The following is a 24265-nucleotide window of genomic DNA, read 5'->3' on the forward strand; positions in this document are numbered from 1 at the left end:
GGTTTTTCTTTATAAGTATATCTTCCTGGATATAAATATAACACAACGTCGTTTGATGTGTTCCCTATTGTACCCATTGTTATATTCTAGGATTTCTAGGTACTGTCATATTAGTACAATAACACGTGGGACAAGTAAAACCGACTGCCTTCAATAGTCGATAACATGTCGATAAATGACAAAAAATTAACAATAGAACAATTCAATCGCTTGTCACCGATGACAGTGATTATTGTAATTACTGTCACGTGTCACGGCTCGGACACAATAGTAGATTGTTAACCAAGGGTTGAAAGGCACCCATTTCTGTCGAGGTAGTTTGGCGCTCGAACGCAGTGAGAGCGCCAATAGTCCGAGACGTAAATGGTGCCTTTCACCCGAGTTAAACACTCTACTTTTCATATCGAATGCGAGGAAACCAAACAAGACATTGCAATTTCGCAAAATCAGTAATTGAAGTACTTACCTAATAGACCTACGGCCATCATTTTTTTCCTTAGGACTTACTTGCAATCGGAGACTTTACATGTGTGAAGATTAATAACCCCTAGCGAAAATAATTTAGATTTCAATATTCACGAAAACACATTTTTTAACAAACTGCAGTAATTTTAAAATGATTTGTTCATTAAAGTATGAAAATCAACGGGATTGTCTCTTACTTTTTAATTTTATACTTTTTCGTTCTAAAAGCCGCAACAGACTACCGGACCGCACCGCGACCTTGGTGCGCCGCACCACGTAATAACATAATAAAAGTATTTTAAATATTAAATAACAATTTAATTAATAATATAAGACATTTTTAATTTGTATTTTATTTTATTTTCATGAATATAGTGCTAAATAACTTTATAAACCAATTTAATATCATACAAACGTTTAACTGTGGCTGTATAAGATTTTGCCTTTGCTCATTTACGCAAGTGTAAGGTTTAAAAAAATATTTTTGGTGTATTCCTTTTGGTTCCCGCCTTATGAAATCGAGTAAATAGAATTTAACGAAAGAAATCAAGAATAATTTGTTTTTAACAATTTACTTACATAATTTTTTTATAAAAAAAGGATCAACGTGGGATTAGTAAAATTAAACAATTAAGTACCAATTGTTCCAGGCGAGGAAATCAAGACACTATTTTTCCATTTTGTTTCCACCCAGTTGTTCGTGGGACGGGGACGCAGAGGAGTACACCACTTTTCTGCGCTAGAGCATAAACGTATCACTTTCTGCGCACCTTTTAGAACAACAACGACCCACTTTCAGAGCATGAGATATGAAAAATAATTAACTAGTTTAATTACTCCTCGCGTCTTAGCGTTTTCCCTTGTAGCTTCCCATCAACCCTAATAATTGCTCGGATCAATGCTGAGCCGAACGGAGCCGAGTTTGCCCGAAGGGAGGAGTTTCGCATCCCTGACCAAAGCCCAGTGCCGTCGCACCGCTTGCATCGCCCGAGGTCCGCTCTTGGGTGCCCTGATATATTGGACCTCTGGAAAGGTTTTCTAATCAATTACTGCACCTATATGACTCGACTTCTACGAGCAATTACTTACGGCGCGATTCGGGAAATGATTTAGAGATTCACTAGATATGAAATAGTAAAGATATGTGACGTTCCACGGCAAAAGGTACCATTGCCCCGGCTGAATATTGGAGCGGCGTTAATAATAGCGTAAGCGCCAGCCGCCATAAGGTACCTTTTGCCGTGGAACGTCACATAACTTTACTATTTCATATCTAGTGAATCTCTAAATCATTTCCCGAATCGCGCCGTTAATAGTAGGTAGGTATATTGAGGGCTCCCAATTAGTTATGGCTAGAACAATTCTATGGCGAAGAGAAATAAAACCAAAGTTTAATATTATACGGGCTCAGAATTTTAATTAAGTACATTTAACATTATATTACAATCACAAAATATTGTATTACTGTAGAAATTAATACTTCGGTTAGAAAAAAAAATATTTATTTGATTTTAAACATTAATGTTACTTAGAACATGGTACGTAATTAACGTATAGGTTAAAAATTCTAAATTCAAGGTAGTTAGTTGCCTGCCATTTGCATGCATGCTCCATGGGATTTATCTAGAACAAAAAAGCATAGTTACATGTTTAAATAATAAAATGTGATAAAAATACGTATACGAGTCACTCACAGCATAGCTTAATTCAACTTCCGTGAGACACAGACATATTAAATATACGACAATATTAAATATGTGCGTTTTTCGACTTAAAATACGTGAGTGACACGTTTTTAATATATTTAATATTGGGAAAAACGTTCACATGTTTCTTATAACCAGACATTTATTTGTCAATTTATAGTACTAGGTATGCATATGTTTAAATTTAAATTATTTAAAAATGGAGTATTTAAATTTTATGTATATAGGTATCTTAGGTATTCTGTATATGTACAAAATAAACAACCTTATCATAAAATAAAGCCCTTTAAAATTCTCCGTTACCTATGTATTGTATAGATATTCCTTTGAAACCATTGCTTTATTGTCCAGTGCGGGCTGCAGGGTTGGGGTCTGAAACAGAAATGTATCACTTTATATTTAGAGCACAATAAATATTGTAATCTGTAATCTATTTACAATAAATATTGTAAATAGTAAAGAAAATATGATCACCTGACCTATAAATAACATCGTTTTTTTTTTCATGCAATAAGGCTTTTTTTAACTGGCCTGTTTCATAAAAACTACGGTCGTCGTAAAGCTTAAAATTTTATGACATATTGACTGTATGAAATTAGGTGTGCTATGTATTATTATTATTATTCTACGAATAAATATAAAAACACAACTAGAAAAAATACAAAAAATAGTTAAGATGTTATCGTTTTAATTTAAGCGCTTAAGTGTCTGATAATTAATTAATTTTAGAGTAAATCCAAACATGCTTACATTTCAAGGGCCTTAAATCTGCAAAAGAAACAAAAACACACTTGATTAAAATAATTATGGTTACTGTAATATCAATAATACGGTACTTAACTAATGGTTAATGAGAACAAGCATTTTCCTAATAATGTATAAATTTATGTATGTGTACTAATGTGTACTTTCTCTTAGCTAACTTGAAGAGTATTCTAAACATGGACATTTTACTCTCTTTAATATTCGCTTAGCCGCAGTTGGGTAAAAAACAAGGCTTTACTCACTGCCGTAGACGGTGGGACGGCCGAAAGCGGGATCTACATCCTGTGCTGTAAAACAAAAACATTTTAGAAAACAGGCATTTGAAATTAATTTAAGTAAATGAAAAATAAAAAAGTAAAATGAATGAATGGTACATGAACTGGCTCTATCTCAAAGAACATAATTATTTAAAAGTAACATCAGTTTCTACTGCTTAAATCATTTAGGTATTTAGTTTATTGAAAACATCTGCAATGAAAAACCATTTAAATCTTTATTATAGGTACCTAATATTAAAAGTTTAGTTTTTATTGTAAACTTACGTCATCTATGTTCTAAATATATTTTTTAAGAGTCACAAGATTGTAGCGGCCGCCATACTATCAGAATTACATTTTCATCAACGTAAGTGCATTTATTAATATAAATTACTAAAAGTCATAAACAGGAATATAAAACCAATAAAACTAAAACTAACTACAATTAAAATAACTAAAACTAAAAATTAAAAATACCTATCATAATTTGGTGCCCTCGGGAAGGTGCCCAACGCGCAGGCAGCTTTCCCGCGCTGGATTGCGATTGAAATATCGTTTGCGTTCGCTGCGCTCGTGGTTCAATTTTGGAATCTTTCGCTTGCTCGGGTATTAATATTAGCACGAGCGGTTAAACAACAACTTTTCCCCCTTGTAAAACAAATAACTATTCCATTGCCTCATATATGAATGCGGCCAGGTTTTATATTTAGAACTATATAAACTATATTTATACCTATTCATAGTTTTTACTTACAACCAGAAGGCCGGTAGAAGGCAGAGTCCACCACAACTGTAGATAATACAATATCACCATTAAATAAAACAACTGATGAACATAATAATTAATTGTTAAAAAATAGTACCTACGATAATTAAAAAGAGATACTTACAAGCGGGATCTATTGATGGTGTCTGTACCGCTGTGAATTAATATGACAAATAAAAAAATCATAAATTGTATAAATAATTAATTAAGTACTCGTATTTAAATTTTTGCTAATTTTATTTATAATTTTTTGGTGTTTTATTATGTTATATAAATATTATTAAATAAAGAAAACTACATTTTTGCTAACCATTTTTTTATCCCTATGCCTATGCGTCCAAACATGTACTCACCATTATTACCCGGTAGGTAAAATCCTGGATCTGGGTTCTGTACTGCAATAAAATTATAAATCCGAATAAGAAAAGTAAGAACACACACTACAATTAACAATAAATCATTCATGAAAAAAACAAGATCATAAGCCCCGAAAGAAAAAAGTATTAAGTCACTGAATAATTGCGAAATAAATTTACCTTTTAGGACATGCGTTTCCAAGACCACCACCAGCTATGCTTTATCTAGTAGATATGTAATGAAGGATCCACAACACAAACATAAACGACTCGATGCACAATAAATATCACACACAACCACTATAAAATTCCCTAGGGACTTAAACATCTATATTTTTTTTTATTTGGCACTCTCGTAATCTTATCACTGTACCCGGCATTTGACGAAAACGACAAAATTGAGAAAAAGGGTAAAAAGTTGCATCGAGTAGACGAGCAAGTCGCATGCCAGCAGTATGTAGACGAAGTCCCCACGGTCTGAAGTTAAGGTTATGAATCTCTATGGTCACAGAGGATTGAATTCTGAATATCTAGAGTTACTTACACCAAGAAAAGTCTGCAGCGATTTTGATAGCCAACGCAGTGCAAGTGTTATTTACACGTTATAATTTCATAGAAGTTTGACGTTTGAAATGACACTTGCACTGCGTGGGCTATAAAAATCGCTGCAGACTTTTCTCGGTCTGACTCTACTGTCTATATAAAATGTGCTTTTCTGTCCATGGCATTCGGTTTTTCCATTCCTAAACTCAAATACCTTAGACTAAAAATCTTCCTCTGATTTTTTTTCGCAACCATAGAGATTCCAGTACTTACTTAATTTTAGACCGTTATCCTAGAAACCGATATTGCGATAATCGACTTAAATTACGTGAGTGACCCATTTAATTTTTTATTAAATACCACATTCCACAACAAACATTTTACGTTAAACTTACTAATAGTTGAAGGAGGAGTCGGGTCTGTTGTAAAAAATAAAAAATGTATTAAATTAATTTTATACCTAATCAAAGTTCAATGTGTTAGTTACAACCGACAAAAAAAAGATAGAGCCAATTCACATGCTTAGAATAAATCATTATAAAACTAAACAATTATCCTTAATCCGTACTTTTTATACCATATCTTAATCTTAACGTTCCAGTTCAAAAAACTGATTATTTAATATTTCCAATATATATGTAATTTAAAAATATCCATTTTTAAATCAGCTATTACAATAGCGGTAGAGTAGCATTTAATTATTTTGTATATATATTGTAAAACAAAAACTATGATTTAGTTTCCATAAAGCAAGAATTACAACCGACTAGCCTAGGAGGTCGATAAATAATTTTGTTATTTATTAATAGTAATAATTTCGTTAAGTCATTTGGGGTAACTTCGAAAACTTTAATTATGGTAATTTTGAAAATGTCTAATATCTGTAAAATCATAAGCACTTCATACATTAGCATCACTTACGCTGCTGCAAGCTTGCCAAGGCATCTCGCATACTGTGGCTACAGATGTAAGTGCTTCTAGTTTAGTAGCTATTTGTCATTTAAACAACTTTATCAAATTGCGGGGATTTTTCTCTTTTACTCGAATGAAGGCGTAATTAGAGTGACAGAGAAAGATGCCCGCCATTAGCGAACTTCGGTTTTCGCGGTTATAGCCCAGGAGCTATGTATATATGTACATGATTATACTCACCACCGGCACCGGTGTTGGCACCGCCCAGGTAGAAGCCTGGATCCGGGTTAGCTGAAACAATCATAGCAGAAATACTGAGCAGAAGAAAATTAAGTCTAAAAAAATTTGGTGGATACAAGACTTTTTTAGCCAATTGTAAATTTCTTTTTTTTTATAAATTGCAATCTGCTATGAATAAATATTTAATAGGTACGATGACAACGAGCTGGATAAGGACGTTGCGAAACTTGCAAATACCCATTTAATAGCACAGTTTTTTCTGTACGTATCGCAAAAAGAAAGGTAGTGGTTTAATTATGTGTACTACCAAACACTTAGCCGGTTATTTATCTTCGAAAATGAAACAAAATAAAAATATAAATCAATATTATAATATACAATATCAGAAGTATTATTATAATAGCAGGAGGTCCCGGGTTCGAATCCTGGTAAGAGCATTTATTTGTGTATCCATAAAAAATATTTGTTCCTGAGTTATGAATGTTTTCTATGTATATAAGTATTTGTATGTACCTATACAGAATGATTCATGAGACGTGAGCAGGACTAATCCTGCACACTCAGTAACTGATAATTGATCGATCACCGTCGTATTTAGGAGAAACAACCACACTTTTTCCTATTTTTTAACTTTTTGGTGAGGGCAAATTTAATTCTCAACAATCATGGTCACCCAACAGGACCTAATTAATAAACATAAAACCTCTTTAACCGTAATGGCATTTTGATTATGAAGAAAATAAACTGTCAAACTTGAGTGAGATACGAGTTTTCAAAAGTAACCAGACCGTGATGACAGTAATGACATTCAATTTGACACAGAATATCGGTAGTTTAGTATTCTAATTTTAGGGTGACCATGCATGTCGTAAAAAAATTAAAAACTTTTTTTTGCAACATGACTAGAAAATTAACGTTAACCTCACTAATACTGATACGAAACGTTGCTTATAATTAACGATATGCGCAGTGTTAGTCCTGCTCACGTCTCCTGAATCATCCTGTATGTGTATATTATATATACTCGTATCGTCGTCTAGTACCCACAACACAAGCCTTATTGAGCTTACTGTGGGACTAGGCCGATCTGTGTAAAATTGTCCAATAATATTTATATATTTTATTTATTTATTCAATATTGTAGATTTTCTATAAAAATGGTAAATCTAAAAAAGAAGTAATGTTCTTACTGATTACAACGTTGTCACCACCAGACGGTCTGTAGAAGCCGGAATCGACACCTAAAATAAAAACATAAGAGTTTATTTAATAGTAAAGTATTCAGCCAAAATATCCGTTTCTCTGTCAATTTGGGGGCTTTCTAACTGTGTATAACATGCTCGGTGCTAGAGATCCAGATCATAAAAAATATAGTTACATAAGTGACCCAATAATCTGAGTAATACAGGCTAGAATCTAACCTGTATTACTCTAGCCGCTAGATTAAACTAAGGTATTGTAAAATGTTCCACCGTAGGTTGCCCTACTAGTTGTTACTTTCTTTTGACATCAAACGTCCAAAACTTAACTTTAGGTATGTACATATGTAGTATATGTACTTAAAATGTACTTATCATTGATGTCAACCGTATTTTTTTTTTTAATGAAATTTTTAATGTTGACCTCCACTTTTTATTATGGTAAGTAATTTAATGCAAGTACATAAATAAAGGCGTAATGACTGAGTTATGTACTTACCTTGATTTGGTTGTCCAACTGTTTTGACTGAAATAAAAGGCATGCATTAGAACTTAATTATGAACGAGATAGGTAAATAAGGTAAACGTACTGGTGCTCGACGCGGTCCCAGTACAATGTCATCTTGAAACTTAAGTCATTGTCAATAGATGTGACAGCACGGTGTCATCTATTGGGCATTAGCATGTCGAGCACGTTTACCTTAAAGCTGCTGAAGAAAAAAAGTTTATGGCATGAAGTAAATTTTTGGTAAGTACAAGCTTTTATCGCTAACTGTACTTTTTTTTACACAGGCAACTAATACTCATCGAGACAATTCTAAAAACCCCAAACACAATTAGGTTTCGTAGTTTTATCACAGAGCCATCAGATCAGCTCGATGGTATCATAATATTGCATTGTCACCCGACTTACATAAGTAGGTATGCAAATTTTCGGCTTCATTGAAAGTTGGCCAGTGGGTCAAATTTAACTTGCAAGATTTGACCCGTACAAACATACATACACACATACATTGCATACATACATAGATAGATACATACATACATAGATACATTGCAAATTAATAAAAAGCTTATAAAAAAATCGATGGAGACAAATATTACTGTGCAAATCAGTTAGTCCCAATTTCTTATAACATATAATTCTTTGCTAATATCAACATTGCATATTATGTAGGTAATAGCAAAGTTGTAGTCAAAGTAAATTTTCTGCCATCTTTTGACACACGATTAAAACTTTTAGAACGTCATTTGACTTTGATCCTTGTTCTGTCACTGATATGTGTTAAAATCGTTAAATATCAAAAGGAGTCACCATCTACACGAGTATAGGCCAAAGGTATGGCGCCATCTTTTCGAGCATACTTTTTTCTTGATTTTCGTAGGCACTTTTTTTTCTTTTATTTATCTTTTACGGAGTTATATGTTATAAGTATAATAAAAAATAAAATAAAATAATTCAAAAATTGGTAATAGCCAATAACAAATTTAGGTACCTGTATAACCCGGTTGTTCCACAACATTGACTGTAAGAAATAAATAAATTATTAAAAGATGGGCAAGGTTTTTATGTAAAATAACTAGGTACAAATAAATAGTAATACAATTTGGTACCTTGCCCAGGACCGGGGTTGTTGCCCACTACGTTAACTGGAAGAAAGAGAACAAGTTAATTCAGAATTAAAGCCTGACCAGGAATATATGATCACGCGCCATGTTGCGGAATTTCACTGGAACTATTTTTTTCATACTATACTGAACTGTCACCCTATACATGAGATTAACAGCGCCCTCTTGACAATGATCATATATTACTGGTCAGGTTTTACAATTCCAGTTCAGAAAAATTCTACCTACAGATCAGGCAAAAGTCAGGAGTAGCAGTTATGAGGAACTACTAGAGATGGGTCGCGGGTATTTACCCAATTTACCCACCCAGGTAAATACCCGGTAAATACCCATCTACCCGGTATTTACCCGTATCTACCCAAATGGACGGGTAGATTCATTTCTTGTTGCACATGTCGATTTGTGTTAAAGTGGAGATATAAACCGAGTTAATGGTTGTAATTATTGTGTGTTATTTAAAATGAAATGGTTTAGTGAAACTTGCAGTTGTAACTAAGGAATTTTTAGTACAATTTTGATAAATATTAAAAAAAGGCCGTCATAAGAGTATTTTTTTAGATTCGAGTAAATTATCGTACTTATACGTTGATAATACACATTCCAACTGCGGTCGGCGGGGGGTGTGGTTGGGGGGAGGGGGGTAGAAGTGAACTTTTTCATATTTCTTGGAATCTGTCATTAATATCGAAAAGTGTTGTATGTACAAACTAAAGTAGACATAATTTTCTACAAAAAAGGTTATATACATTTTTGTCCTAAAACTAACTGTATTTGACTTATGAGCTTCCCAAGTTGTGATACGGCACAATTTTTTTTTATTATCATTTATAAGTAGTCTTTATTTTCATCTTTTTAATGTATATTAAAAGCGTTTTAAAACATTTCCGGAAGCCAGGGAATGATTTTACACGATTTTCATAATTGTACTGATATGTTAAAATCGAACTTCATCTCATAGCAACCTTTTCATACTTAGTTTGAACATACATTTTATGTAACATTATAAAAAAGTACTTAAATTAATCTTATTTATACTCACATACCATTTAACAATTCAAATTTAGAAGAAAAACGAAAATACCCGCGTATTTACCCGCGGGTAGGTAAATATCGGGTATTTACCGGGTAAATACCCATCTCTAGGAACTACCCAAAAAATATTATGTATGTAATACAGGCCATAATTATTAATACTTAATTAATTATGCATGTTCTGTGTGCAGTTTTTTCTTGCAGCTGTTACTTCTGTTACATTAACCTCAATAATATAGTATTGTGTAGGTATGTAGAACTGTAATACATAAGGTAAACGTAGGTGCTCGACGCGGTCCCAGTACATATGTCATCTTGAAACTTAAGTCATTGTCAATAGAGGTGACAGCAAGGTGTCATCTATTGGGCATTAGCATGTCGAGCACTAGTACGTTTACCTTATTGTAAGAGAAATCTGACATGTGTTAAAGCTAACAAAGAGGAATTGAGATTGAGAATTCCAGAGCAATAAAATTCTTGTTCATGATTGGATGTGATGATAATTATATACAAAACGGAAAAAAAAATGTTTTTTACGAGTTATACATATTATATCTAAGTATTAAAAGTTAATTTTAACTCACCACCTTGCGCAGAAGCCATGGCAATGGCGGCCAGAAAAAGAATCTGAAACACACGAATATGATTCATTTTGAATCGTCAACTCAGACTGGGACTATAAAGATTTTAAACCAATGCTACTGTGTGAATCTGTTTATATATTCTAGTTATCTTTTAGATAAGATACAGTCCTCTCAAATTTTGACACTGAAATAATCACGGTTGTGTCATCTAATGCGGCTGTTCGCTGTAAAAAACAGATTGACTGCAATCTTATTGTTTGGGTGCCTCTTGAATCAAGGTTTTAGCTAAGGTAACATATGAAATATGTATATGTAGAATAAGTATTAAGATTGAATCAACTAGTGTTCCGTATAATATAGTGCACAGAACATAATATAAAATTATGTTTTAATCCTAATCATTTCCCGTAGTTAAGGGATTCGTATAGGAGGTGAAAGCACGGGGCGTTCATGGCGTTAGCTAAAGGCCAGTTCATCACTTGAGGGCTTCGTCACTTTTTCTTTAGTAACTTAACTATATAGGTTTTTTTTTCAGGTTTAGGATGTTTACTTCCTGAGAAATACATGTTTACATTAACATAATACTAAGGAGAGTTAATAATTATACAAAAAATACAAAGCCAATTCTAAACAACTAAGATAACTAAGTATACAATTATCTAAAACTATTATAAGTATTACTTGTTAAAAACAAAGCGGGTAGATATAAGCAACGAGACATGCATGCGCTTCTACTAAGTAGCATTATAACAGGGTTGGATATGACATCTATTTCAGTTTATGCATATAGTGTTCAATATTAAATACTTTTTAATACAATAGTAATTCGAGAGACGCTACCATGGTAAAAAGTTGATTTAAGGCCATCTAATCTACCTGTATATAAAAATCACTCTCACATCGGCACTCTATAAACAAGGATCCTTAAAATAAATATAATGGTGGGAAAAACAAAACGTCCAAGGACCATGCTACGGCGCTGTCCTATTACAACAATTTTAATAATACCTATACAAACAATTACCAGTACATTTGTTTGGTACATATTTGTACAAGTATAGGTTTCGAGGCCAAATAGGTAAGTAGTGTGTTAAATTTAAATCAGGCGCCTATTGCACCATCACCATCCCACTAACCAGGGGTTAACCGGTTAAACCTTGAGTTAATGGCAACTCCAGGTTTAACCGGTAACCATGGGGGGTTACCAGTATAATTAGACACTGGGTTAACGGTTTAACGGGTTAACCCCGGGTTAGTGGGATAGTAGGTACAAGTGGTGCTAGACAATCTAAATTTACACTCTTTTTGGATTAGACACCTCAGTACTTCGCAAAATCAAAAATCAGCAAACACGATTAAGTAGGTAGGTCTTTTATTTTGATAGGAAAAAAAATCATAAAAACATTGTAAAATGTACTAAGAAATTATAATATTACCGTTGGTTAAAAAAAATATTCTTAATAAGTTTTGAAGTACCTAAAGGGGCCCACTGATTAACAGTCCGCCGGACGGTATCGACCTGTCAGTTAAAACAAAATTTTGACAGTTCCGAACAACTGACAGACCGATACCGTCCGGCGGACTGTTAATCAGTGGGCCCCTTAAGACTCAATTAAGACCGGTAGTTTTCAAGCAAAGACATGGGTAAGAAACCTAAACTTTAAAATCATGATTATTTTCACTAGCAAACATCTATTGCAAAATTATTATGATATGAGTAATAAGTAATAATAAAACAGGTTCAATGAATTCTGCTTTTATCGTGCGTACCTCACTGATAAAATATGGCTGCTATTTAACTGATCATCAGATTTAGTAAAATTTAATACCAAAAAAATCTATTTTACCACCCTAAAATCATGAATGATCACCAAAATTATAACACCATTTTAATGTGAAATGATTACCAATTTTATTACATTTTACTATCCTTTTAAAGGAAATGACACCAAAATAATCATTATTAACCCAAAAATAGTCAATGATTACCAAATTTCAATCCCCATTTTAATGTGAAATGATAACCAAATTTTTACATCTTGCTATCCTATTAAAGAAAATGACACCAAAATAATCATTGTAAACCCAAAAATAGTAAATGACCACCAAAATTAGAACTCCATTTTAATGTAAAATGATAACCAAATTTTTAAATCTTGCTATCCTATTAAAGCAAATGGCTCCAAAATAATCATTGTAAACGCAAAAATAGTAAATGATCACAAAATTGTAACCACATTTTAATTAAAAATGTGCAATCATTTAATATATCGTTATCCTATTAAATTAATTAATCCACTTCGTCACCTTTTTCTAGTAGCATTTTATTTCTGTAACAGTCGCAGTTCTAACCTAACCTAACCCACTTTTCTAGTAGCATTTTGTTTCTGTAAGGGTCGCAGTTCAAACCTAACCTAACCCACTTTTCTAGTAGCATTTCTTTTCTGCAAGGGTCGCAGTTCAAACCTAACCTAACCCACTTTTCTAGTAGCATTTCGTTTCTGTATGGGTCGCAGTTCAAACCTAACCTAACCCACTTTTCTAGTAGCATTTCTTTTCTGTAAGGGTCGCAGTTCAAACCTAACCTAACCCACTTTTCAAGTAGCGTTTCGTATCTGTATGGGTAGCAGTTGAAACTTAACCTAACCTACTTTTCTAGTACCATTTCGTTTCTGTAAGGGTCGCAGTGCTAACCTAACCTAACCCACTTAACTGATAGCAGTTTAACTTACTTTTCTAGTAGCATAACGAAATGCTACTAGAAAAGTAGATTAGGTTAGGTAGGTATGCGGTGCGGGCTACGGGGGGTTGAGCGGGAGGGGCTAGTAATTTTGGCATCAGTTTACTTTATTTGGTAATATGTATAAATTTTTTGGTAATCATAGTGGTTTATTTAGGTGAAAATATCGCATTAATTTGGTCTTCAAGATTTGGTGATCATTAATGATTTTTGGTGATCATTCAATATATTTGGTATTTGAATACAATTTGAAGTGCAGTCGTAATTAAAGTGGTGGTACTTTTGTATTTTTAGGCCTTATTTTTTTGGTGTTCAGTAATTTTTTTTGGTAAGCATGATTTTTTTATTTAGGGTACCAAAGTATTTTTTGGTGGTCATTATATTTGTAGCCATAAAATATTAAACTTAGGTCACAACTCACAATGACGCGATTTTCGTTATTGTTCACTTCAACTTATTCACAATACCTACTATTAACACATTTAACTATGTAAATATTAACTCACATTTATAGACAGATCTATCGCGAATTTATTTTATTACCTTTTATTTACCGACCCGTCTATAAATGTGAGTTAATATGTGTTCAAAACACGAAAGTTTTAAATATTACATTTAACTAACCTCACACAATTACTAAAGTAACACGCACACTTCAGGTAATTGCTTCCTGAAATGTATGTGAAACATACGTAGATTACCTATCTATGTATGAGATTCGCATTGACAGTAATCACTGTAATCAGTAATCACGTTTATCAGGCTAAACAGTTGGAGATAAAAATGACCAGCGATAAAAAAATAAGCGTTTGCACGAATAGAGTCAAACCAAGAATAGTCTGCAGCGGATTTGATAGCCCTCGCAGTGCAAGTATTATTTTAAACGTCAAACTTCTATGAAATTATGGGCCCGATTCGGATTTTGAAATAGATACCTATTAGATATCTTTTAGACATCACCAAGATACGATAACGATATGTTTAAGATCTAACCTGTCAAATTTGACATTTGCGCGATTCTGGAGATACTCTTGAACGATTTCCACAGGATATGACTTAGAGATCCAATTCACATCTAATAGATATCTTACTCTATCTAACGTAACAGTGACATTGGTTGCCTGAATTGCGCTGCAAAAGAGAACTAGTTGATATATAAATTATAACGTATCTAGAATGGATCTAGTACGTGTCGTCTCTTGTGAATATCTTGAAGTTCGAATACGGCAGTATGACGTATAAATGTCACTTGCACTGCGTGGGCTATCAAATCCGCTGCAGACTTTTTATGGACCGACTTTACTTATAATGGAGAATACAAAATTTGGCTGATAAGTACCTACAATAATTTCGGTTATGGTAAAGGTGTTGTAGAGTTACCAATATAAATGTAGAATCTCTTATTATTTTACCTTCAGTATTGATATTATTGCCTAATTTATTTTCAACATACTTATCTTAACCCTGATAACTGACGACACGTGGCCTCGACCTAACTTAATGGTACAGTAGTACAGATAACCATTTGAAAGTCTTCCGATCATCTTCTAATCTTATTATAATATATATATGCCTACTATGCCTTCGCTAATTCATGGTTACGATATGGGATCTTAACATGGGGTAATAGTACAGATGCACACGACTTATTCGTGATGCAAAAAAAATGTGTTCGTGTATTAATAGGAATCCGAAATTGGGAAAGTTGCAAACCTCATTTTATTAAACTTGGCATACTCACTCTACCATCTATATATATTTATGAATTAGGCATATATGTAAGAAAGAACATTCATTTATTCCGAGAGCTACCAAATAAAAGACTAAAATATAAGCTTGAATTACCCGTCCCAAATTTAGAAATATACCGAAAAAGCCCTCATTATGCAGCAGTCAAATATTACAATCACATCCCGAACTATATAAAGGCAGAAGAAAGAGACACGGCATACGCAAAAAAGTTGAAATCGTTCCTTACAGAAAAAGCGTACTACTCTGTCACAGAATTCCTTAATGATAGTTTTCTTAAGTAAATTAATATCAATAATTTGTATACATTTAATTTTAAGGCTTGTTTGTGTTCCTTAATAATTTGGTTGATACTTAGCTTAAGAAAATGCTTGCAACACCCTTCTGGGGTCCATGAGAAACTTTTATACTTTTGTATTTTTTGTAACAACTGCTTACCATGGTGCAATAAACGATATTATGATTATGATTATATGTCATTTTAAAATTGTATTATTGTGTAGAGTGCCATGTTGCCATGTTACGAATTCAATTCTGGAAGCATTCTCAGCTGTTTTCCTAGCTTTCAAATCCCTCAGCCTCAGTAAATAGGTACCGTAAAATGGGGTGAGTAGGGTTCGCGGGGAGAGTTGGGTTATAAATGGAGAGAGAAGGGATGAAAGGGGGTGAGATGGGATTTTAAGGCTACTGCTACAAAAATAATGTATTCCAATTTAAAATGGAGCTATATTTTTATACTCATAATAAAAAAAAACGATCCAACAATCTTCCAAAATCACCTTTGTATGAAAACCCATCTCACCCCAATTACGAAATTTACTAACTCTCTAACTTCTATGAAATTATGACGTATAAATAACACTTGCACTGCGTGTGCTATCAAAATCGTTGCAGACTAACTCTATGTAAATCGAACTCACCGCTACAGCCTTCATGGTGATTTTTTGACAATCCAATTGGCACAGAGACGCCGAAAAGACAACAGGCGATGCTCATAGGTGCTCCGTTATATACACCTACTCGCGGATAACCCCCCGACCTGAACTAATATTGACAAACCAAACAAATTGTGAATGCGAGCGTTAAACTATATATTGTACACATGTACCTACCTAAATTATGAGTTTAGACATGTGGAAAGTTGTATTTTGTGTACCTATTTTTATTTATAAATTTAAAAATTCAAACAACCCGACTGTCATAGCAATGGCATCAGGTCAGGCAAATAAAACACTGGCCAAGTGCGACTCATATGATTATGAAATTATCTGTGTCGAACTGTTTTGCTTTCTTGGCTAATTGATATCAGTTTTGAATACCACGCCTCTCATTGCGGCATAGTCAATTAAGCCATTTTGACCATGTTTGAAAGGCTCTAGCGCCTTAAAAACATAAATATCAAAAAAAGCAAAACAGTCCGACACAGATATTGACAATATTAATCTGTGTAGAAAAAAATATTGCTCTACCTTCAAAAACCACGGAGGGAACAGTCGAGTACGTTTGTATGGAGAAATAACCACTCCTGTTGGCTCTTAACGTACCTAAGATTGGTCCCGAGAGTGGAGCAAAGGAACAAACATACAAGTACGAACCATATATTGACAAACACATAACCCCTCTTGGTGTCGCGCAGTCGGGTAATTAAAATAGTCGCCAAGGGTACTCGTACTCGCTTGCTCGTTGTTATTGATTCGCCACAGTAATAATTTAGGCATACCTAGGTAGGCGCGAAGGGTGAATATCGCTATTATAAAATTGGTTTGTCAGACTAGGTATATGACTGGGTATATGTGCCTATACTTACTTAATTTTAATACATTACATACTAAAGCGTTCAAAATAAGGTCGCTTTCGTAAAAAAACTAGTGGCTATGTTGGCATAGCCATTGGTTCTTGGGATTAGTTGCCAAGCGGACCCGGGCAGGTATAAGTAAGCTACGGCAAAAGTCAGGACAACGCTAAGAAAATGATGATGATGACTTAATATGTATACTTACCTACCGTTTACAATATATGCGCATGGAAACAATACATTATGGTAGGTACATGAAGTGTTTTTGAAACACCTTGAAAAAACTTTTTTTTTTGCACATGTGTTTTTTCATAGGTGTGTTTCTGTATGCGTGAAATCATTAACAATACGGCGGATGTCTGGTATTACTTGATCATTGTAACCATAGACGATAGATACACACACAAGTGATCCTTCCTCATCTCATACTTAACTGCAAGAAACTATGGCCTCATATTAATAAGTACATTTACATAAGTAGGCATGCCTACCTACTGGGGTTCTTATTATTGGGTCTTGCTGACTGTGTGCTGCAAAAGTTTAAACCCTGAACAAAGACCATGAATACGGGGATTACGGGGCTAAAGCTTGAGCCCCCTTGTGCTTAGTGAATGCTGCATAGCAACTAGCAATAAGAACGCCCGTGTCAGTGTCGGCACTCGGCAGTAGTGTAACAAACATTATGCAGAACAGTAAAATTCACGATGGATCTTTTCTGTCGTGGAAATTTTGGTAGTTTGTGGGTAAGGTGGGTGGGACTAAATAATGTTGAGGACTGGCGGACAGTTCAGTCAGTGCCAATTAGGACTTTAACCTTGCAATTATGTAATTTTATGAGGAGTATAAACATTTATTCTTCAATTAATTAAAGGACTGAAATGTCTTTTATTATTCTGCAGTTGACTGTACATATCTCTAGGTAGGTACCTGCTTATTATTTTCGTTTTGGACATGTTTTGGTTATTAACACTGGCTTTCCGGAAACCGACTTGTTTATTAACTAACTCTCAGAAAATGAACGAGGAAAACAAATAAGTATAATAGCCGAGCCGAGTCTGAATTTCTGCTAATTACTGGATACTTACCTATTTGTAAGCGTAAGTTAAAATTACTTATTTTTCTTAAGGCGTATTGCCCCAAAATTGCCCCTGATGGTGTCCTCATCTGTCTCAAATTAAGCAAACCGGTGGCAGTCGAGTTGCAAGTTGCAACAACTGTCGAATACGGCCTTAACTGAAATAACGTATAGCTCAAGTTCGCATGGCATAAAGTAGTTATGATCACTGTTTAAGTTTATTTTGCCGCTATGAAATTTTTAGGCACTTATCGTACAACAATAATTTTATTATAATTATCTAAATTAACTACCGATAATTCATTATATGTATTTAAAAAAATATTGAGGGCAATAAAACCAGTGGCCTATTTTATAAAGCTACAAGATACAATTTACAAGCGGAAGTCTCTTTCTAACCCTATGTGTTAGAACGAGACTTCCGCTTGTAAATTGTAACTTGTAGCTTTATAAAATAGGCCACTGTTCACTCACCTGTGGCCTATTTTATAAAGCTACAAGTTACAATTTACAAGCGGAAGTCTCGTTCTAACACATAGGGTTAGAAAGAGACTTCCGCTTATAAATTGTAACTTGTAGCTTTATAAAATAGGCCACTGGAAATACTTTTTGGCATAACGAGTAATTTCCCAAGTTCTTATGTCACGTGAAATGGAATGACATTTAAAAAAACAATGACAAGTTTGTTGTCAAACGTCCACGAAGGCGCTGAAGTTCAATTTCCAACAGGAAATATTCATTTAGTTTCTGGAAAATATGAATATTACCATTATTTATGTGATGGATTTGATGATAGGGTAAGCATATGTATCATTCTACTGTAAATTTGAAGTATAACTTTTCTAACCTATAAACTTATTACAATCTATCGTACTTATTTTACTAACGAACTTACAATTTTTGATTATTTCCCAGGGCTGGGGATGTGGTTACAGAACATTACAAACGCTATGCTCCTGGATAAACCAGAATTACCAGAAAAATGTAGAGGTTCCATCTATACGACAGATTCAAGAGATTTTGGTTGACCTAGAAGACAAACCTAGATCATTTTTAGGTTCTAGGCAATGGATTGGCAGTTTTGAGGTGAGATATAAAGTAAAATTTACTTTAATTTCCTACAACAAGCATTTACAAGTCTTTCTCAATTTTAAACATAACAAACTTAAAAATTTGGCTGTTACATTTTGGCTGGTTTTGCTATTTCGTGGTTGGTCCCATGGTAAAAGTTGCGCATATATTGCACGTATAATCCCAAAACCTCCCTGGCAACGGGAATGCACTTATTTTTTGGCCACCGTGTATTTAACTGTTTCAGAATATGGGATTATTTTACAACTCTATTTAATTTTCAGGTGTGCTTAGTGATAGACAAGCTATACAACATTCCATGTAAAATAATCCATGTAAACAAAGGTGACAACTTAAGCACCATAGTGGACACCTTGAAGACCCATTTTGAGAAGTTCGGGAGCCCTATTATGATGGGCGGAGATGTTGACTGCTCATCTAAGGGCATTATGGGAATTCATATTGAAAGATCTGAAGCCAGTCTTTTGATTGTGGTAAGATTTTTATCTTACTAGCTCATTATATAAAGCCTGACCAGGCGGCTTAGCACGGTCGCGTTTTTATCCCTTGTCACCATGCCTGTCACGTTCTAACAAGTATGTAAGTGCGAAAGGGACGCGCATAGTGATAGTCGATAAAAATGGAACCGTGCTGAGCCCGCAGGAATATAAATGATCACCGGCCATGCTGTGGGATTTCACTGGAACTAATTTTGTCATACTACTTATACTGAACTGTCACCGTATACATGAGCATAACAGCGCCCTCTTGACAATGATCAATTGATCATATATTACTGGTCAGGCTTTACCAAGATATTGACTCATTTTTTATTTTGTAAGACAGATGGAGACAGACTATATTAAATATAGTATAAGTATTTACAACAGTTTTGACTGTTTTATGTTGTATACAAGTGTAATTGGTATTAAATTATTCTTGTAAATAATTAATACAATTTTAATAAGTAGCCTCCAGACAGCTCTTGGGCCAAATCTCGCCTGCAAGCCATTAGCTCCTGGAAATAAAACCGGAGATGCAAATAAAATAAAATTTTAAGTTTCACAAAATAAATTAATGTTAATATATTTTCCTTTTTTTATTGTGGGATGTACCACATTATTACAATCTATAAATTGTAAATAGGTACAGATGTTAATCACAATGAGAAAATTACGTTGTCACAGTTGCGATGACTAAATTCGCGTTGATTGACGGATGGTCAGCTGGCAGAATTGGTAACACATTGGACCGGCAATCCAAGGATGTGGGTTCGAGTCCCACGTTGGCCAGAGTTGATCATCGTTGATTTTTTCATTGTGATTGACATCTGTATTTACAAATAGAAAATAAATGAAGTGTCAGCAAGAATGAGAAGGTTAACGTTTACTTTCAGGATCCACACTATGTGGGAAAGGAGCAGACCAAGGAGTTCCTACAGAACAAAGGCTGGGTGAAATGGCAGCCGCTCAAAGTCTTCTTGAGCTCTTCATTCTATAATCTATGCCTTCCACAAGCTAAGTCTAAAACCATTATCTAATTTTCATTTATAAATAAAACATATTTTGCGAAATCAGTCTTTATTAATATCATAATTATTAAAACATTTTACCTTAAAATGCAGTCACAGCTCAATAACATAAGTATTACGGATACATACAAAGTGTAAACTACACTGAATGCCCGACTTCACCTAACCAATGGTTGACAACTTCAAAGCAGCAGTGGTAACTTGTCTATAAAACTAGTGCCAATGACATAACCGCTATTTTTCAGCGCCAATCATTGGGTAGTTAGTTAACCCTACATTAATTTCTATGAGATCAATTAAGATAAAAAGTACTGTGTAGTCAGATCCAACATTTTTGCTAAAAACTTTTTTTTATCGTCGACGCTACGCGGAGTTCGTAGCCACTACGCGATTATCATACTGATGAAAATCCCCACGCCGCTCCCGTGTATGAGTATGAGCAAGACACATGAGTAAGTCGTGTACATTATTATAAATCAAGACGGTTTCATGAGTAATCGGAACCGACCACCAGACCCACAACCATCGCTCGGCTCGGCGGTCCACATTAGGTCGGACTGGAACACCAGACCCACACGTACACTAGTCCGTGTTCATGATGAGGCACACGCCTTGTAAGACCCAGTGCGAGGCGTGCTCGGCGGTCCACAGGTCGGACTCGAACACCAGACCCACGCCCATGGCGTTGCGGCGCGTCGATGTCGTGTAGACCGGGGTTCGCAGCGTATTCTGGCGAAGAATAGAAATTGGTTTACATTGTTGCGTACTTACCTACTCAACATTCTGTAATAAGCTACCTCATACGTTAGGGTATCCTGTAGACACTCAATTCAGTTCGAGCACAAGCTTCGTGCATTTTCGAGCTGAGAAAGAGTGGGGATATGCACCGCGACGTGTGATGAGCACGATAGTATGGTTCCCTTCCTCTACAAGTGTGCTCATTCCTTGGATACAGAGTATCAATGAAAATGAAGTAGGACACTATACTCAAGTGAGCTAGCGGGAAACTGCCAAAAGACAGGATAAATGCCAAAGTAGATAAGTTTCTGGTTACCTGCAGTTTGACCTTGTGCGACTCTATGGGTATGATGTACATGACGGGCAGTTCCGTAACCAGCACTTTGGGGTGTGAGCGGCGCAGGCACTTGTCCTCGAGGTCCCAGCGCGCGCCCTCCAGGTATAAGCCACGGACGTAGCAACCCTACAACAATTGAATGTGCACCAGCGATAGACCGACCGCTTAAATGAGTCCTCGCCTGCGCGGTACGGGGACGACGGGGTAGGACGACTAAGGGTAGCGGGGAAGGTGCGGGCGGCAGTCGTACGGTGCACCGCGGACTCATTTAAGCGGTCGATCTATAACGCGAGTTGAATAGAGCAACAAACACCATCATGAGACGAATGTGAGTGTTGACGAGCGGTGGGTGTTCTTCATGCCGAAAATTAGCAGAATCACCTCGCAAACGGTTACCCTTAACCCATGTCATGATCGTTATAACGATCATATTCGTGTACGAAAATTACACGTCAGTAGTAAAGAGTTAATACTACACGTACACTCGAAGCAGAGTGTCCTTTCCGTTCTCTGTTAAAATGGATGCGGTGGATATCTAACACTTATGATTTTGTTTAAGTCGTACAGCTTAGCGTAAATCAGTAGGTAGGTATGTGATTGTCTTACGGTAGTTGGACGCTCCTCGATGTCATCAGGGCTGGTCCATTGCGTAACGCGCGTAAACTGTGTAGAACGATCTAGAGGCCAAATGTACAACCGGCACGCAATCTGGATCTCCGCGATCAGGTACGACTCGGGGATGTGCAGGCCCGACAGCCAGATTACCATTGGCTCCTCTTTTGTCGCCTGAAAGATAGTTCATGTTGAGGATATCTTTTAATACATGTTGAAAAATACACAATGCGGTGAAAACACCGATCTCTAAAAATTGCTGTACAACGTGAAACATAAATACGGTCAGTCAGTGTACTTTTAGATCAGAATCAAAGACGTAGTGCAAGCCCTCCCTGGCTGGGCAAGCGAGAGCCACATATTAGGGAGGGAGTACCGTAGAATCCATCGGAATTCTATCCAATCAGTTGTTACCTACCTAACCATCAATGAAGTAATCAAACCAACCAGCTGGCCCCGTACAGATGGCTGGTGTTAAATGTCACTTACTATCGGTGCACTGCTTATTAGTTCCAGCCATAAAGTGGCCCCCTTGCAAGTAGCCGGCACGAGTGAGCGCCACACATTAAGCAGTTATCCATTCAACAGGTTGTAGGACACTCACCGAGTCAGAGTACTGTTTAGTCCGAGCCATAACGTGGTCCATCCACCCTCCTAACCCCTTGCAAGTAGCCGGCGCGAGTGAGCGCCACACATTGGGCAGTTATCCATTCAACAGGTTGTAGGACACTTACCCAGTCAGAGTACTGTTTAGTCCGAGCCATAACGTGGTCCATCCACCCTCCTAACCCCTTGCAAGTAGCCGGCGCGAGTGAGCGCCACACATTGGGCAGTTATCCATTCAACAGGTTGTAGGACACTTACCCAGTCAGAGTACTGTTTAGTCCGAGCCATAACGTGGTCCATCCACCATCCTAACCCCTTGCAAGTAGCCGGCGCGAGTGAGCGCCACACATTGGGCAGTTATCCATTCAACAGGTTGTAGGACACTTACCCAGTCAGAGTACTGTTTAGTCCGAGCCATAACGTGGTCCATCCACCCTCCTAACCCCTTGCAAGTAGCCTGCGCCAGTGCGCGCCACACATTGGGCACTTGTCCATTGAACAGGCTGCAGGACACTTACCCAGTCAGAGTACTGTTTAGTCCGAGCCATAACGTGGTCCATCCACCCTCCTAACCCCTTGCAAGTAGCCTGCGCCAGTGCGCGCCACACATTGGGCACTTGTCCATTGAACAGGCTGCAGGACACTTACCCAGTCAGAGTACTGTTTAGTCCGAGCCATAAAGTGGTCCATCCACTCCCCTATTAGCCCCTTGCAAGTAGCCGGCACGAGTGAGCGCCACACATTAAGCAGTTATCCATTCAACAGGTTGTAGGACACTTACCCAGTCAGAGTACTGTTTAGTCCGAGCCATAACGTGGTCCATCCACCATCCTAACCCCTTGCAAGTAGCCGGCGCGAGTGAGCGCCACACATTGGGCAGTTATCCATTCAACAGGTTGTAGGACACTTACCCAGTCAGAGTACTGTTTAGTCCGAGCCATAACGTGGTCCATCCACCCTCCTAACCCCTTGCAAGTAGCCGGCGCGAGTGAGCGCCACACATTGGGCAGTTATCCATTCAACAGGTTGTAGGACACTTACCCAGTCAGAGTACTGTTTAGTCCGAGCCATAACGTGGTCCATCCACCCTCCTAACCCCTTGCAAGTAGCCGGCGCGAGTGAGCGCCACACATTGGGCAGTTATCCATTCAACAGGTTGTAGGACACTTACCCAGTCAGAGTACTGTTTAGTCCGAGCCATAACGTGGTCCATCCACCATCCTAACCCCTTGCAAGTAGCCGGCGCGAGTGAGCGCCACACATTGGGCAGTTATCCATTCAACAGGTTGTAGGACACTTACCCAGTCAGAGTACTGTTTAGTCCGAGCCATAACGTGGTCCATCCACCCTCCTAACCCCTTGCAAGTAGCCTGCGCCAGTGCGCGCCACACATTGGGCACTTGTCCATTGAACAGGCTGCAGGACACTTACCCAGTCAGAGTACTGTTTAGTCCGAGCCATAACGTGGTCCATCCACCCTCCTAACCCCTTGCAAGTAGCCTGCGCCAGTGCGCGCCACACATTGGGCACTTGTCCATTGAACAGGCTGCAGGACAC

At 36.5% G+C, this 24265-nt stretch overlaps 3 protein-coding genes and 1 non-coding gene across 4 annotated transcripts in view; 2 read left to right on the top strand and 2 right to left on the bottom strand.

Annotated features, from left to right (window-relative positions):
- Nucleotides 1–1975: 1975 nt before the first annotated feature.
- Nucleotides 1976–15985, bottom strand: LOC134797902 (uncharacterized). The gene is made up of 11 exons (XM_063770248.1): nt 15864–15985; nt 10455–10497; nt 8824–8859; nt 8706–8735; nt 7709–7735; nt 7201–7251; nt 6011–6061; nt 3179–3223; nt 2922–2939; nt 2475–2543; nt 1976–2088 (listed from the first exon to the last, which is right to left on the bottom strand). Exons 1-10 carry the CDS (start codon nt 15876–15878, stop codon nt 2512–2514), a joined length of 348 nt encoding a protein of 115 aa, XP_063626318.1. The 5' UTR covers nt 15879–15985; the 3' UTR covers nt 1976–2088; nt 2475–2511.
- Nucleotides 15986–18449: 2464 nt separating this feature from the next.
- On the top strand, nt 18450–20457 carry LOC134798348 (ufm1-specific protease 1). Its single transcript, XM_063770757.1, has 4 exons — nt 18450–18610; nt 18729–18899; nt 19169–19378; nt 20281–20457. The coding sequence occupies exons 1-4, from the start codon at nt 18470–18472 to the stop codon at nt 20422–20424; spliced, it is 666 nt and encodes a 221-aa protein (XP_063626827.1). The 5' UTR covers nt 18450–18469; the 3' UTR covers nt 20425–20457.
- Nucleotides 20105–20176, top strand: Trnaa-ggc (transfer RNA alanine (anticodon GGC)). Its single transcript has one exon. It is a non-coding gene; the product is annotated as a tRNA-Ala (tRNA).
- LOC134798055 (dynein axonemal heavy chain 10) overlaps nt 20454–24265 on the bottom strand; it is a 133980-nt gene continuing 130168 nt past the window's right edge. Inside the window, exons 92-94 of the mRNA XM_063770382.1 lie at nt 22097–22276; nt 21470–21616; nt 20454–21144 (exon numbers count right to left, since the gene is read on the bottom strand). Of these exons, the coding sequence (XP_063626452.1) occupies nt 20998–21144; nt 21470–21616; nt 22097–22276 (474 nt within the window). The 3' untranslated portion in view covers nt 20454–20997. The remainder of the gene's footprint in view (nt 21145–21469; nt 21617–22096; nt 22277–24265) is intronic.

Source organism: Cydia splendana, chromosome 16 (genome assembly GCF_910591565.1).
Source record: "Cydia splendana chromosome 16, ilCydSple1.2, whole genome shotgun sequence".
Classification (NCBI taxonomy): Eukaryota; Metazoa; Arthropoda; class Insecta; order Lepidoptera; family Tortricidae; genus Cydia; species Cydia splendana.

Bases quoted from the DNA above. Each gene is read 5' to 3' on its own strand.
- LOC134797902 (XM_063770248.1), bottom strand. The intron at 8,860-10,454 runs GTGAGTTAAAAT...TCTTTCTTCCAG, and splicing joins CATGGCTTCTGCGCAAGGTG to TTAACGTAGTGGGCAACAAC. The intron at 7,736-8,705 runs GTACCTAAATTT...CTTTTATTTCAG, and splicing joins GGAACAACCGGGTTATACAG to TCAAAACAGTTGGACAACCA.
- LOC134798348 (XM_063770757.1), top strand. From the start codon at position 18,470: ATGACATTTAAAAAAACAATGACAAGTTTGTTGTCAAACGTCCACGAA. The intron at 18,900-19,168 runs GTGAGATATAAA...TTTAATTTTCAG, and splicing joins AATGGATTGGCAGTTTTGAG to GTGTGCTTAGTGATAGACAA. The intron at 19,379-20,280 runs GTAAGATTTTTA...GTTTACTTTCAG, and splicing joins AAGCCAGTCTTTTGATTGTG to GATCCACACTATGTGGGAAA.